General features: G+C 38.8%; 1 protein-coding gene across 2 annotated transcripts in view; it reads right to left on the bottom strand.

Annotated features, from left to right (window-relative positions):
- Positions 1-14,432, bottom strand: part of Ccnyl1 (cyclin Y like 1) — a 33,548-nt gene that overhangs the window by 13,918 nt on the left and 5,198 nt on the right. Inside the window, exons 2-4 of one of the 2 annotated variants that reach the window (XM_085699001.2) lie at positions 8,958-9,032; positions 7,481-7,515; positions 2,200-2,300 (exon numbers count right to left, since the gene is read on the bottom strand). In XM_085699001.2, coding sequence (XP_085555127.1) covers positions 2,200-2,300; positions 7,481-7,515; positions 8,958-9,032 — 211 coding nt within the window. The remainder of the gene's footprint in view (positions 1-2,199; positions 2,301-7,480; positions 7,516-8,957; positions 9,033-14,432) is intronic. The other variant, XM_085699004.2, reaches the window with a different exon arrangement.

The raw sequence follows: 14,432 nt of genomic DNA, 5'->3' as shown, positions 1-14,432 counted from the left end.
CATTTAAAATCACTTCTGTATGATTATTAGTAGAAAGCTTAGTGGATGTGACTGAATGCCTGGCTGTCCTGGAATAGGCAGTGCTGACAGTACAGCATAGCAGTAGTAACGGAGATATCTGAAGTGAAATATCAATAGTAGACACACCCTTTAGACATTATATTACTCTTAAGCTTGCCACACATGATGTGAACTAGGGAACAGAGTTGGTTTTTTTTTTTTTTTTCATCTGCCCTTACCAGCTAAAACAAAACTCAAAATATTTGAGGGAAGGCAAATCTGAATTTTAGAAGTAGTTCTATATATTTTAAATTTAAAAATTTGGATTTTGTAACATTACTGACATTGAAGATGGATACTTCTACAGTGCTTCCGTTTTACCCTCAGACTGATTTTAAAATCACACACAAAATTGGTTCCGAGAAGGACCACTAAGATTTTAGATTTACATGACAGTTCACACAACAACCGCGTTTACAGAAAAGGGAGAGAACAATGTTTAGAACTGGTGCAGCTAAGCTCCCCCAAGTAGACAGCCACAGTTCTGTACTCTCATTAAGCAGTGGCTCCCATGTTGCCTTACACTGCAGTCCGAGCAATTGGCACGGGGCAAGACTTGGGTATCAAGATTATTTCTCAAGTTCCCAGGGTGACTGTAGTGTGCCATAAAGTTTGCCAAGGGGCTATGGTTAAGGTCAAAGGACTTGCCTGGACACTTTTTGACAATGCAATTAATGCCTCACATGTATCTCCCTCCTTAAAGACGCCTGAAAGGGACTAGGAATCGAGGGAAAGGCAAAACGAGAAAAATGCATGTGCTCACAGACATGTATTTTTCTTTTCTTAGAGACAAGGTCTCATGTAGCCAAGGCTGGCCCTTAGTTTGCTATGTAGCTGAGGATGAGCTGAACTCTTGAATCCTGCCACCTCAGCCTCCCAATTGCTGGATTACAGATACGAGCTGCCATGTTCACTTGCAGGCATGTATACTGGACAAAGCTGTGAGTCAAAATGGTTTTTTAATCTCCCTGAAAGCCATGCATTATTGCCTATAATAAAACACTTTTCACAATTTTTCCTAAAAGTCAATTTGCTCTAATTTTCTTGGTAAATGTTGATTTCATCATGTAAATGTATCTGTTTTTAGGATTTAATTAAAGAAGGCAAATTAAAACTATCCTTCAAAAGTAGCTTCCTAAAAATTAGATTGCATTGGGTTGGGGGAGAGGCATGAAATGGATTAGTTTGACAGGGTTGCTGTTTGAAAATATGTACTGAATTATATATAGAAATAGCAGAATCATGTGAATTCGAAGTGATCTGAGGACTCTAATGAAACTTCAATGATCTTTTTGCTCACAGACTGAGTTTTTTCCAAATACCAACACTCAGTCTTTACTTAACAGAAGACTGAGAATTGGGGCTTGGTTTTGCTAACACACAATTTAATCTCAACGGCTGTGGTGAGTATAAAAGGAAAGGCACATGATGATGATGAAGAACTTGCAGCTTTTAAATGAAGAAATTACTGACAACTGGCCAAAACAAATTTAAAATGCTAGTACATTAGAAACAAAATTAAGTTTATAAGTTGATTACTATTTGAGACTAAGGGGTAAAGTTAGGGAAAAAGGCATTAACACTCCAAACAAGCATTTCCCAAACTACATTTAAAAAAATCAAAATTTAACAAACCCAAGAAACATTGCCTGGAAAACTCCAATGCAGTGGGAGAAGTTCTGCACTTTTAGGGGCGGGATCACTGTATCAATCTGATTTCCGACTCTAACCTATGTATAAGGCTGCCGTGTCCTGTGACGCCAGGGGGAGGACAAACTATTCAAAGGGCAGCAGTCAAAGCTGTGAGCACTGTGCAGGCCTGTGACCAGTGGTGAGCTACCTGGTCTAGAACATCTGCTCTGGTCTACAGTGCTGTCACACTGCAGATGCACCCAACAGCTGCAGACTTTCCCTGGGACTTCTCACTTGCTAACGGGCTCTCCTTTCCACCATGCAGTTTAAGATAAAATGGAAGCTGAAACTTTACATTTAGTCCCTTAAAAGCCAGTATCTAATTGACCCCCATTTCTTGGAACTGGGTGCTTAATAGATAATCAAATGACTGAAATACCAAAAATGGCTGGGATGCTTTTAGCAGAGGGTCTGTCGCTCAGTGCTTGGTAGCCTAGTTGTACTCACCATTTTATTGTGGTTCTAAGGTTAGGCTGGCTGACTGTGCTGTCATCTAGAAATATTGTTGAGCATGAGCTATACTTTTTAGTAAGGTGCCCTGGAGATACCTGAAGGGGAAGGGAAATAGAAGAGAATGTCACAGTAAGTTAAATCTATAAAATGTGCTCTTTTTCCTTGGTTAAAAGGTCAAATGATAAAGCATTAATGTATTTTTTACAGTAAATGAACTGACTGTGTGTAACAGCATGTGTGGCTCTGCAGGGAAACCACTGGAGGCTTTTAATGTCCCCAGATCACGTTTGAGGAATGGGCTGTAAGATGCAGCTCTTGGTATGATACCTATAAAACCAAACCTGGCAAGTACCTATTATCAATTTCCTTTATAAGTGGTACAAAAAGTTTTAAGTAAGATTCCAGTGTTTTTTCTTAAACAAAAGGCAGCTTTCTACTTCTATACAATCACTTTAATAAAATACAAGGCCTTCAAGAGCATCATCATACTATAGTAAACACAAGGTGAACACTAAGTATCTTTGTGGCTGAAAGTGTTCTGAAGTCAGAGTTGGTGTGCCTGGCTGCTCACCTGCCAACAGGCCAGGGGCCACAAGTCTCTCTGGGCCCACTCCCTTAAGCGTTAACATTTCCTCACATCTGGAAACAGAAGGCAAAAGCAACTTGGGTGACATTAGCTTTCATCTCACATCTAAGCACGGTGCCATCATGGTCCTTAAATGCGAACTCAAGTGTTGATGCTCCTCCAGCTATTTAGCACACATCACGACACCTTCTTTCCCTCTTTGTCCTTGGACCCCATCTACCTTCTAGCACATCTCTGCCAACAACCACACCACAGAATGCTTCTCTTTGGGTACTCCTAAACTGCCTGCAGGATAGCCCCCTCAATACAACTCTAAGCTTCTCAATGCCCCTACTATCAAATGTTGAGCACACAATCATAACAGCTTATGGAGTAAAAATATTTGAAGAATTATTATTTAAGAATTATAGTGCTGGAGCTGTAAACTTAAGGCCCTGGGTTCAACTCTAGAACTGAAAAATTAACTATAAATTGGGAGATGAATCTTACCACAGACATAAACTGGTGAAGAACTACCTACTGTGTCACTGGGAAGACGACGACTCTTTGAGCCCTATCAACTCTCTTTAAAACACTTTAGAAGTATCCATTCATTTGCAAGAATACAGCCATATCAGACAATGGAACAGCCTAAGTATGTTAAGACCCATATAGTCCATGGTCAAATAGTGTCACTGAATGAAGATCAACAGCAACATTCTTTAAAACAGAATACCAAAAACTTAGCATTCTTAAAAAAAACAACAAAAAAGCACTAATTCAGATGCGCCTTCCTTTCCTCCTATAATTAACCATTTCTATCAATACTACCACTTTTCCCATCAGTACTTTCTCATAAACGCATGGAAAACAGGGCAGGCAAAAGACACAGTTGAAAGGACAGAACATGGAAAACTACTAGAAGCTCACAGTCAGTAATCCCCGCATGGTAGATACAACGGGCTCTGTCTCCTTCCAAAGGCACCTGCTTCCTGTCACAGTGCCGGGTTGCTCTGAGAAGGACTCGCTTCCTGTCACAGTGCCGGGGTTGCTCTGAGAAGGACTCGCTTCCTGTCACAGTGCCGGGTTGCTCTGAGAAGGACTCGCTTCCTGTCACAGTGCCGGGTTGCTCTGAGAAGGACTGTTTTACTGTTTTAGAGACTCTTTTCAAGCTACAAGTGGTTTTCTTTCTTTCCTTTTTTTTTAAAGATTTTAAAAATTATATATACAGTGTTCTGCCTGCAGGCCAGAAGAGGGCACCAGATCTCATTACAGATGGCTGTGAGCCACCATGTGAATGCTGGGAATTGAACTCAGGAACTTTAGAAGAACAGCCTGTGCTCTGAACCTGAGCCATCTCTCCAGCCAGCCAGAAGTGTTTCAATTATATCTAAAGCTGTGATGTTTCTTAAGCTATTCAGCTACTATGTGCACTTTTTATTACCTGTGTGTACATAGTTTTATAAGCCCAAAAGGTAAATACAACATGAAAAAGGAAACTGATTTTCATTGAAATGCTTTTATTCCAATGGAAGATACCTTTTAGGGTCACTATTATAGGCTGAAGATCTCAAATCAAAATTCCTTGGGACAGAAAATACTGTGTGTTGGCTAGTGTTTTTTTGTGAACTTGATACAAGCTACAGTGGTTTTGGAAGAGGGAAGCTCAGCTGAAAAACATCCCCACTAGACTGGCAAACCTGTGGTGCATTTTCTTGACTGATGATTGATGAGAAAAGGGTCTGGCTCACTGTGGGTGGTACATATCTGGGCTGCCAGTCCTGTGTGCTATAGGAAAGCTGGCTGAGCAAGCCATGGAGAGCAAGCAAGTAAGTAGCACTTCTCCATAGCTTCCTGCAACACTTCCTGCTCCCCCACCCCCCGCCCCATTCCTGCCCTAAAGTCCCTCCATGATGACAGGCAAAACAAACCCGTTCCTTCCCAGGTTGCTTTTAGTCATAGTATTTCATCACCGCAAAAGAAACCCGAACTAAGATAGTGGGTTTTGGAATACTGACACATATGTATGTATGTATGTATGCATCCACACACATATATGTGTACACATATATATATATATATATATATATATATATATACATATATGTATGGATTTCCTGGGGAGGGGACCCAAGTCTCAGCACAGACACTTCTGTCTGTACTCCTCACTCACACCAACAGTCTAAAGGTAACTTTGTCAGTTTTTGCTGTTTGCCACTTCATCTCATGAGGTCAGCTGTGGAATTTTCCACTTGAGGTGTTAACAATTAATTTTGACAAAAAACTTAGAAGGGAATAAAAATGAAGTCAAAATAAAATATAGACCTTCTGGTGATGCTTCATCCCATCTTCCTCCACATACATGGTTTCTAATCATGCATGTATACTGGCTTGTCTTTGGAATACTAAAACATTTAATTAGATTCAGTCTAACCCTAGTCTCTTAGGAGCTCACTTAACAAATCAGCAACTTACTGGCTAGAAACACCAAACACTGCCCCCATCAGGTCAGACTCTGAACTCCGGATAAAGACAGGCTCCTCTATTCAACTCAAAAGAGCAGCCACTTCTGCTCACCGCTGCTGCCCTCTTCAGGCCACACTCCCAGTTACCACTGACCAATACACAGCAGGGGACATAGCACTCCTGTCCAGCTATTCAAACTTTTCCATCTGGGAACTAGACAATGGCAGAAGTAAATCTCTGAGTAATGCCTGTAACATCACTGTAAAGGGAGCTTTGTCTGGATAGTGTCTGGAAACTTAATAATTGTAGTTATTACTTTTGCTGTCTTATAACTTCCATAAACTACACTAATAAACCTAAGCCTGCAAAATGGTTTTTTTTTTTAAAAAAAAAAGCAGCAAAAGCACTAATAGGTCATTCCTAAAATAGAGACAAAGAATAACATGTATCATTATTCAGTCAGCACATGTATGCATGTGCACCACGTGCATGCTTAGTGCCTGCAGAGGTCAGAAGAGGCCTCAGATCCCCTGAAACTGAAGTTGTGGATGGTTGTGAGCCACCATATTAGTGCTGGAAACCAAACTCTGGTCCTCAGAAAGAGAAGGAAGCACTCTTAACCAGTGAGCCTTCTCTCCAGCCTCTATATATGGATTCTAAATTCATTTAAACATCATGGACTGACCACAAACTTATTTCTTTATGATATTTCATTTGAATTAAATAAATGAGTTTCTATCAAGATGCAGGAAACAGGACTAACAGAATTTTTAATATTAAAAGATGAAAATTAAACTGAGTATGGTGGTGTATGTCTACAATCCCAACATCCCAGAGAGGAAGACAGGAGGATCAGGAGTCATACAAAATAAAATATATAAATAAAAAAACCCAGAATCACTATGTTCTTGAGATTATAACAGAAAAGTATCCTGAGAATGGTGGAAATTAGTTTCAACCTAAACTCCATCTATAGGAGAGATTCCCAGGCCAGATCACTACAAGTACTATGTGTTTCTTCTCAAGAAAAGGTGTTCTAGTACAGTGTAAGAAGACAAAGGGAAACACAGAATCCAGGACATTGAGGAACCAATACAAGAGAGCAGTTATGTGAGATCCCAGTAACTTAAAAGCCATAGCCAAAAAAAAAAAAAAAAAAAGAAAGAAAAAAGAAAAAAAAAAGCCTCAGCAAAACCCAGCCTCATTGACAGAGGATGGCAGAGGCTGTGAAGGTGTGCCCACATGAGAAAACTAGAACACATGCATTTTAGGAGATGGGAAATATTTTTGATAGGCATGTGACAAATTTGACAACATTTGGGGTTAAAAAAAATATGCCTGTTAGAAATGGGCAAGTGAAATGGTCTGGAAATGAATTCTATACACCAAAGGAAGAATGTGAAGCTGGGAGACCAGTCAGGGCTGCACACTGAAGTTGGTTGGGTGAGCTAGAAAAAGGACTAGAAAAAGGGATTCACCAAGAGGGCATGAAGAATCCAGATTCAAAGCCACGAAAGAGAAAAAATTAAGGTGTGGAAGGAGGGAGGCAACACAATCACAATACTACATGGCCCAGCAGTTAACAATGTGCACAGTCATAGTGAAAACACTGACTTATGGATTTAACAAAAACTAAGATATATGTTGAGGAAATGGAAGAGGGAAATAATGGTCACAATGGAAAACAACTGTTACCTATTATGATGGGAAATCAACATAGTAGCAAAAATGGTTTGTTACTTCAATTACAAATTAGACTAAGGGGCAGAGGAGACCGCTCAGCAGCTCAGAGCTCAGCAGCTCAGAGCTCTTATCGGCTTGCAGAGAACCCAGGCTCGGTTCCCAGCATTCATATCGGGCGGCTCACAGCCACCTTTAACTCCGTTTACATGAGATCTGATTCCCTCTTTGGATCTCTGAAGGCACCTATACCTATAAAGTACACATAAACTCTTTTAGGCACACACACATACACATAAATAATAAGTACATCTTAAAGAAATCAGGATAAAAAGGAAAAAAATTTCAGGATGTCTCTGTATGATAACCATGTTATGTAACTATGAGTAAGTAAAATAAAAAATGGTATTAAGTCAGACTTCCCTAAGTAAATTTATTATCTGAGAGCAGATTTTAGAACATGTACAGAAAGTCTACACTAACAGCACTGCATCCCCACTATATCACTGAAGACATATTTTAAATTCAAATACTAATTTCTTAAGTTTCCAACTATTTACTTACATGGTTTAAATGGTTGCTCTTCCTCTTTTCACGCACTAAGAATAAAAAAAATTAACTGATCAATTCTGATACAAATGCCACGGAAAAATAAAAGTAGCTGTTACTTATCTGATGGACTACCAACATGCAAAGTCAGATAAAATTCAACTCTACTTTAAAAAAAAAAAAGTTCTAACAAAATAAATTTGTCAAAATAAACTGCATAAAGTACATAGAAAAACTAAATTTTATTTTTAACCTAGTAGATAATGTAGTAGGCACAAACGAGAATTTTCATATACAAAAGAAAATGACAAACTACATTAGGGCAGGTGAGAGAGCCAGCTAATAAAAAAATCTGTCATACATCTAGCACTAAGCCTACCTTACAAAGCAGGACATCTACAGTACACACATTCCAGGAAGAGCCTTGGCCACACTATTTCCCCACAGTCTCCTCTGTGAACACTAGACTGGACTCTAAGACACATACTCCTTCCTACTAACGGGGGGCAGGTACAGATAGCTTTTATTTTATTTTGGTTTTTTTTTTTAGGGTTTTTCTGTGTTGCCCTGGCTGTCCTGGAACTTGCTCTGTAGACCAGGCTGTCTTGGAACTCACAGAGATCCGCCTGTCTCTACCTCCTGAGTGCTGAGACTAAAGGTGGACACTGCCACCTCTCAGTTAAGATAGCTTTCACATATGCACTGAGAGATACGGCATTACTAACCAGAATCAATAGTTCAAGACAGGCAGATTCGACAAGCTATGAAAAGCAGGCTAGATGCTCCACCACCCCCTTCTTAAACCGGGCTGCATACTTGCATTATCCCTAGTATTATTGTAGAATCCTCACTTCTCATATTCATACTTCCATAATCAACAGAAAAAGTTACTTAACTCTTTTTTTTTAAATGGGAGTGATGTTAACCAAATATTACAGAAAATAGTATGGAGAAATCCCACAGTTCAGACTCTCAACCTAAAGCAAGCAAAATAGAAAACCCACATCCCAGCAAACCTTCTAGGAAACATTAGGACATGTTTGCTCTAAGTTCTGCTGCAACAAGATAAAGAGGTTTTTAAATAGCCTGAAAATTTTGAGTCACATAAATCTGAGTGTGACACAGGCTTACAGAGGTGTGACACTATATGAAATGGGTCAAAATGACCATATATAACACATTTGTTTTGACGTTTCACCTAAAAATCTAACAGAACCCTAAACTGTATCATTTGCCTTTAAAACACACTACTGGATTAAGGAAGAGAAGGAAAGAGGCAGACAGCTGTAAATCCATGCCACTTCTAAATCACGTATCTATAAAATCCGCAGGCTGTCCCTAAAAGAGTGATGTCAGAGCAAAGCATATCATCACATATCAAATACATTAAGAGTTTAAGTCAGTATATAAATTCCAAGAAAGATTTCCAATAATGTATCATACTGAATAGAAACAGTTTTCAGGCTTTCCTCAGTGGGGAAAAGTGTCTTACCATCTGTCTGAGACTTGCTGAGGAAAATTGTGCTTGCCCTGGGGTGGTCAGAAGGATTTGATTCCAAAGCTAAATCTACAGAAGAAAAGAGAAAGACATGATTATTTGTCTCAGAAGAAACGAAGGTGGTTTTGAAAATCGCGACTGACACTTCTAACTTTGAGGACAAGGATTTTCATGAGAATATAAAATCAACAACAAAAATTCTACAGGAAAACTGCAGAATCTCTCCATTCATGGGAAAACTACTATCTATGTCTTAGATTCTTTAAATGTATACCTAAGTAATCTTAGAAACTTTAATAGAATCATATATATATAGGCCCTTCCCTCCTACTTATCTAACATATGTGCTGATGTTACTAAATGTTTCCAAACCAGCCTTAAGTCAAATACAGCTCAATATATTAAATATGTGACAACAAGGACAACAGGTTTTTATAACCACTCTTTAACTACTTGACGAATTCTAACTTCATCAGACAAGAGAACTTGTTTAGTCAGCTGTTTATGTGGAAGCAATCCGTCATGCAGATGTAGGACTGCACTGAAATTCAAGGCCTAACCCACCTAACTTTCATGAACACAAACTGATTTTTAACTTTTGGTCTCAATTTTCAAGGCTGCACTCACTCACTTCTTGTTGCAATCTACCTTGGGAGCAAGATGGGATCATCTATTTAACCAAGGCTACAAGACGGACTTTCTTCTCTCTCTCTCTCTCTCCCTCTCTCTCTCTCTCGTGTGGTGTGTGTGTGTGTGTGTGTGTGTGTGTGTGTGTGTGTGTTTGCTTTCTGTTTTACAAGACAGGGTTTTTCTGTTTAGCCCTGGATGTCCCGGGACTCTCTCTGTAGACCAGGCTGTCCTTGAATTCACAGAGATCTGCCTGCCTCTGCCTCCCAAGTAGTAAAGGCATGCACTACCAAGACAGACTCTAAACTAACCATAATGAACACTTTGCCATCACACGGGATAAGGAAAGTTGTAAAAAAATAAAAATAAAAAAAAAGGAAAAAAAACTGTGACATTTCTGAGCAATGCTCATCTCAAGCCACTTAACCGGTCTTGTCAGAAACTGGAACAAGATCCGGGCAGAGAAATGGTAAGGCAACACTTCCTGAGCCTTGCCAGCCAACATTCTACTCTTGAAAAAGGGGCTTAGTGGTGAATCACAGTGTACCTACTACATCCTTGACTTCTACAGAATACACACTTAACAGTCAACTCCACTGAACTGGAAAGTTGGCTCAGCAGTTAGCATACTGTTCTTTGGGGGATCCAAGTTCCATTTCTAGCACCCACATGACGTGGCTCACAACTGCCTATTACCCTAGCTCCAGGGGACCCAATGCTCTCTTCGGCCTCCTTGGGCACGCGCACCAAGAACAGAATGTAACTCTAAAAGCCCTACTCAACCAGCACTACTGTCTAGCTCAGCATTTCGCGAATGCATACAATTAGAACCCCCTTCCTTCCTCCAAGCAGCAAGCACAGAGTCCTGCATAAATGTAATTCAGGACTTCCTTGTGGAACAGGAATTTAAATCACCTACTTTATTTTATTTTTAAGTTATTTATTTAGAGATAATATCGCACTTTATAGTTTGAGCTGGCTTGAACTCTTGGATCTTTCTGCCTCAAGTTCAAGAGGGCTAAGATTAAAGGCGTGTACCAGCTGAAGAGAATTATTCTAAAGGATGCCCCACAAAACTACTTGTAAGGTTTTCTGACATCTTTAAGTGTGAAACAAAGTTAGGTCTGTGGAAAACAAAGCCATGTGTGCATGAAGTGATAGGCAGAGATCTTCTAAGCTGTTTCTAATCTAAAGCTTGTTTCTAAAGCGACAGAGGACTACTTCCTTCTAAAAAATCAAACATATTGCCATTTGAATTAAAATGTAGCTTGCAGATCACACTATTAAAAATAGTTTTTGAAACAGCTATATCATGTAGCAGTCCCTATGTCACAATAAAAGTTCTTTATAAAATTTCAGTAGATGGGGCCGAAGTCATATATATAGCTCAGTCAGTACAGTGTTTCCATGGATTTGATCCCCAGACCTGGAAAAAAAAAAGAAAATCTAAGGAATTTCATGAGTATAAAAAAATTAAGTATTAAAATCAAAGAAGACTGTTTAAAACATACATGTAAATCGAGTGGCCAAAGAGATGACTCAGCAGTTAAGAGCATTTGCTCTTGTAAAAGACTTTGGTTTGGTTCCCGGCATTCATGTTGGGCAGCTCACAATGGCCTGTAATGACGACTTCGGGAGATTTAACACCCTTTTATGGCCTCCTGGGATACACATATGTGCATACACACACAGACATACACGCAGGTACACATACATTCACATAAAATACATTTTTAAAAAAGCTAAATGTACAATTTTGGACCTAAAGGCAAAATCTAAGGTTGTGATAAAATCAAGAACAACATGTCTTGGAGAGAAGGTTTTAGAGTGGGTACATGTCCCGGGGATGGCCAATCTATCACAACTCTCAAGACTTCTCAAAGTCCAAGACAAATGTGCTGTCGGTGCATTAGCTAGATAGGAGATGCGGTAGTTTTCGGGAGGAAAGCCTTTTCAGCAGAGATGAACAGAGGGGAGCAGAATCAAAATGAGATCACATAATTCACAGGTCAAGCTAAACTTAGTTTGGCTACCTCTGAACTCCTTGTTGAGTACACACTGATTTTGAGATAGATTTCCACTGATGCATAATTATATATGGCATAGTTAATCAGTATTATGGATCACATTAGAAATGAGATGGATAAAAGTCTTCCTTAGTAACAGAAATTAGCAGAAGCTAAAATAACACTTCATTTGAAATAAACTACCAATAGATATACTCACAATAATTAACTTTCAGCTATGTTTCTTGTGGATTTTTTTTTTAAAAAGTTAAAAACAGTGTAGCTCAGTGCTTAGATACCTGCCCCTGGGTACTGAACTGCAAGAAAACAAAACCTCTTATCAGTTCTAGACACAAAATCTCTTTTCAGCTCACAACTTGTGTTGTATTAAAGAAAACCATTCCCACCCTCAGTGTATTTATTGTTGAATAATGTATAATGACACAGGAAGTATTATTCCCATTCTAGCTTAGTCAGTCCAGTATTGGGAATTTAGACACAAAATTCTGTCTTTATGAGTACACAGTACTTTTTTTTAGTACACTGTATTTTTAAATAATGCTGTTTATTTCTTTAAGAAAGACCTTCAAATGCGGGCTTCTAGTTGGGTAATTTCCATGGCTCCAATATACAACATGACACAGCTTTCCAAAGAAGTAAAGGCACAGGCTGAGGTATAACACTAGCAATTATGTCAGTTCTCACTGCTAGCTTAGTTTTGGATACTTAAAGATTCCTGATGTTTGTGAATAAGGAACATTACTGTGACTCTAGCTTGCATATATTTGATTACAGGTTGGCCACTCTCCCATAGTTAAAATATTTTCACATTGATCAGCTTTTTAAAAAAAATAACTTATATAAAGCCTATAGGAATTATATACACCAGGGTTTCAATGCCAATTTGCTTAGCATTTTGAGAAAATACAAATGTTATGTAGCCACCATAGTTTTCCATGTAGTATGTACTTTCCATTTATCATAATAACCACATGCTGCTATTTTATACAGAATGAAAACAAACCAGTAGACAGTGGCCCTATATACAAACTATATTACTTCTGTACTCCCTATTAACTCTATTCCCTAGAGCCCATGGAGACACTGGTAAGTCATACTACTCTACTCATTATGTATCCAGAGGCAAAATAACCAACTACGAACCAAAGCATTAGGATCCATAAACACATTCTGCACACACACACACAGAGATTAGGAAAATGAGGACATACCAACTACCATGTATCTTCTACCTAAGTTTCTTTAGAAAACTGTAAGCACAGCTGGTCAGACAGCTCCGTTGACAAAGGTGCTTAATGCACAAGGATGAGGACCAGAGTGTGGAGCCCCAGCACTCATGGAAACTCAGCATTTAACACTGCATCTGTGGTTCTAGTAACAGAGAGGTAGCGACAGGCAGACCCTGGCACTCACCAGGGAAACAGCCTCGACTGTCTTAAATAGGTGGAGCAGGAATGAGGAAGAGCACCCTTTCCCTGACTGTCACATATGAACATGTAGTACACACGCATATATGGACACATCTTTCACAAAGAAACCTCTAAGAATGTTTCAACTAGGACAAATAAGTCAAGACAAGGATTAGGATTAAAATTATGATAAAATTATGATTAAGATCCAGCATTTTTGATTCATCAATTAAAGTTGCAATTTAGTTTGAAAGCAATGGTAGGTAAACTGCTTTTTCTCCAGACCAAGAATCTATACATTGTATGATCCACCTTAATCACACATCAAAAATACTAAAAAAAAAAAACCACTCAACTTAAGAGTAACTAAATGTAGTGCTGAAAGCTAAAATGTTAACATCACACAATCACAATCCATCACAAAATTTCCTTATCAAAATATTAAAGAAGGCAATGACTAAGACATTGGCAGATAGAAATAGCACATTTCAGGTGTGTGGGAAGTTGATTCCAACATAGCAATTTCAATATATCACAATTAAATAGAGTATGTCGGCAGTTCCTGGGTACTTGTCTAAAGACTTAGTCTACTTACTGACATGCTCCATCATCCCTTAACATGCTCTACTAGTTTTGTGGTTTTGAACACAAACATTACAAAATTCACAACTGCACTGTCAGATGAATCGATCACAGAGTCTACACTTTACATCACTCAAGCAAGCTGACCTCGGCGGAGGGTCCTCAATCGATAAGTCACTGCTGCCCAGCTTTCCTCGCCTCCAATGAGCCAATCCACTTCTGTGCCTGCCCCTCCACCAGTTCTCAGTATTTCCTGTCCTAAATCTCAATCTATGTTTTAATGGCTGTGATCATTCATATATTGAAACTTTTTTCCTTAGTCTATTTCTTGAGAGGATTTTAGTCACTTAAACTTTAAAGATTATTTCTAGGTTACACAATTACCACCTTCACTTTTTTCCTTAGTCTATTTCTTGAGAGGATTTTAGTCACTTAAACTTTAAAGATTATTTCTAGGTTACACAATTACCACCTTCACTTCATTGTGTGTTTCTCAACATTACTGTTGAAATGCCAAAGCTCAGTAGCCCCAAAAGAGAACAGAAGACAGGTGACACCCAAAGAAGCCCATTTTGAGTCATATTCTCTAAGTTCTAGGCTGATATGTCATACAAATGGAATTTACATTCCTGATTGAACATTTCTTAGTTGTTAAAACCTTAGAATACTCAATTTCTATTTCCTAGAAGCCGTCTTCTCATCTGTAAACCAGCTACAATTCCTGTACTAATTCAAAACCCTGAGAGGATAAAATCAAGTGTACAGGACATACACAATACATTACAAAGTTTTCACACCCACAGAAGCAAACAAGTAAATGTTGC

The sequence above is a fragment of the Myodes glareolus genome, chromosome 1, assembly GCF_982192425.1.
Source record: "Myodes glareolus chromosome 1, mMyoGla1.1, whole genome shotgun sequence".
NCBI classification, from domain to species: Eukaryota; Metazoa; Chordata; class Mammalia; order Rodentia; family Cricetidae; genus Myodes; species Myodes glareolus.
The sequence above is the reverse complement of the archived record's forward strand: the minus strand, read 5'-3'. Positions and strand labels throughout refer to the sequence as shown.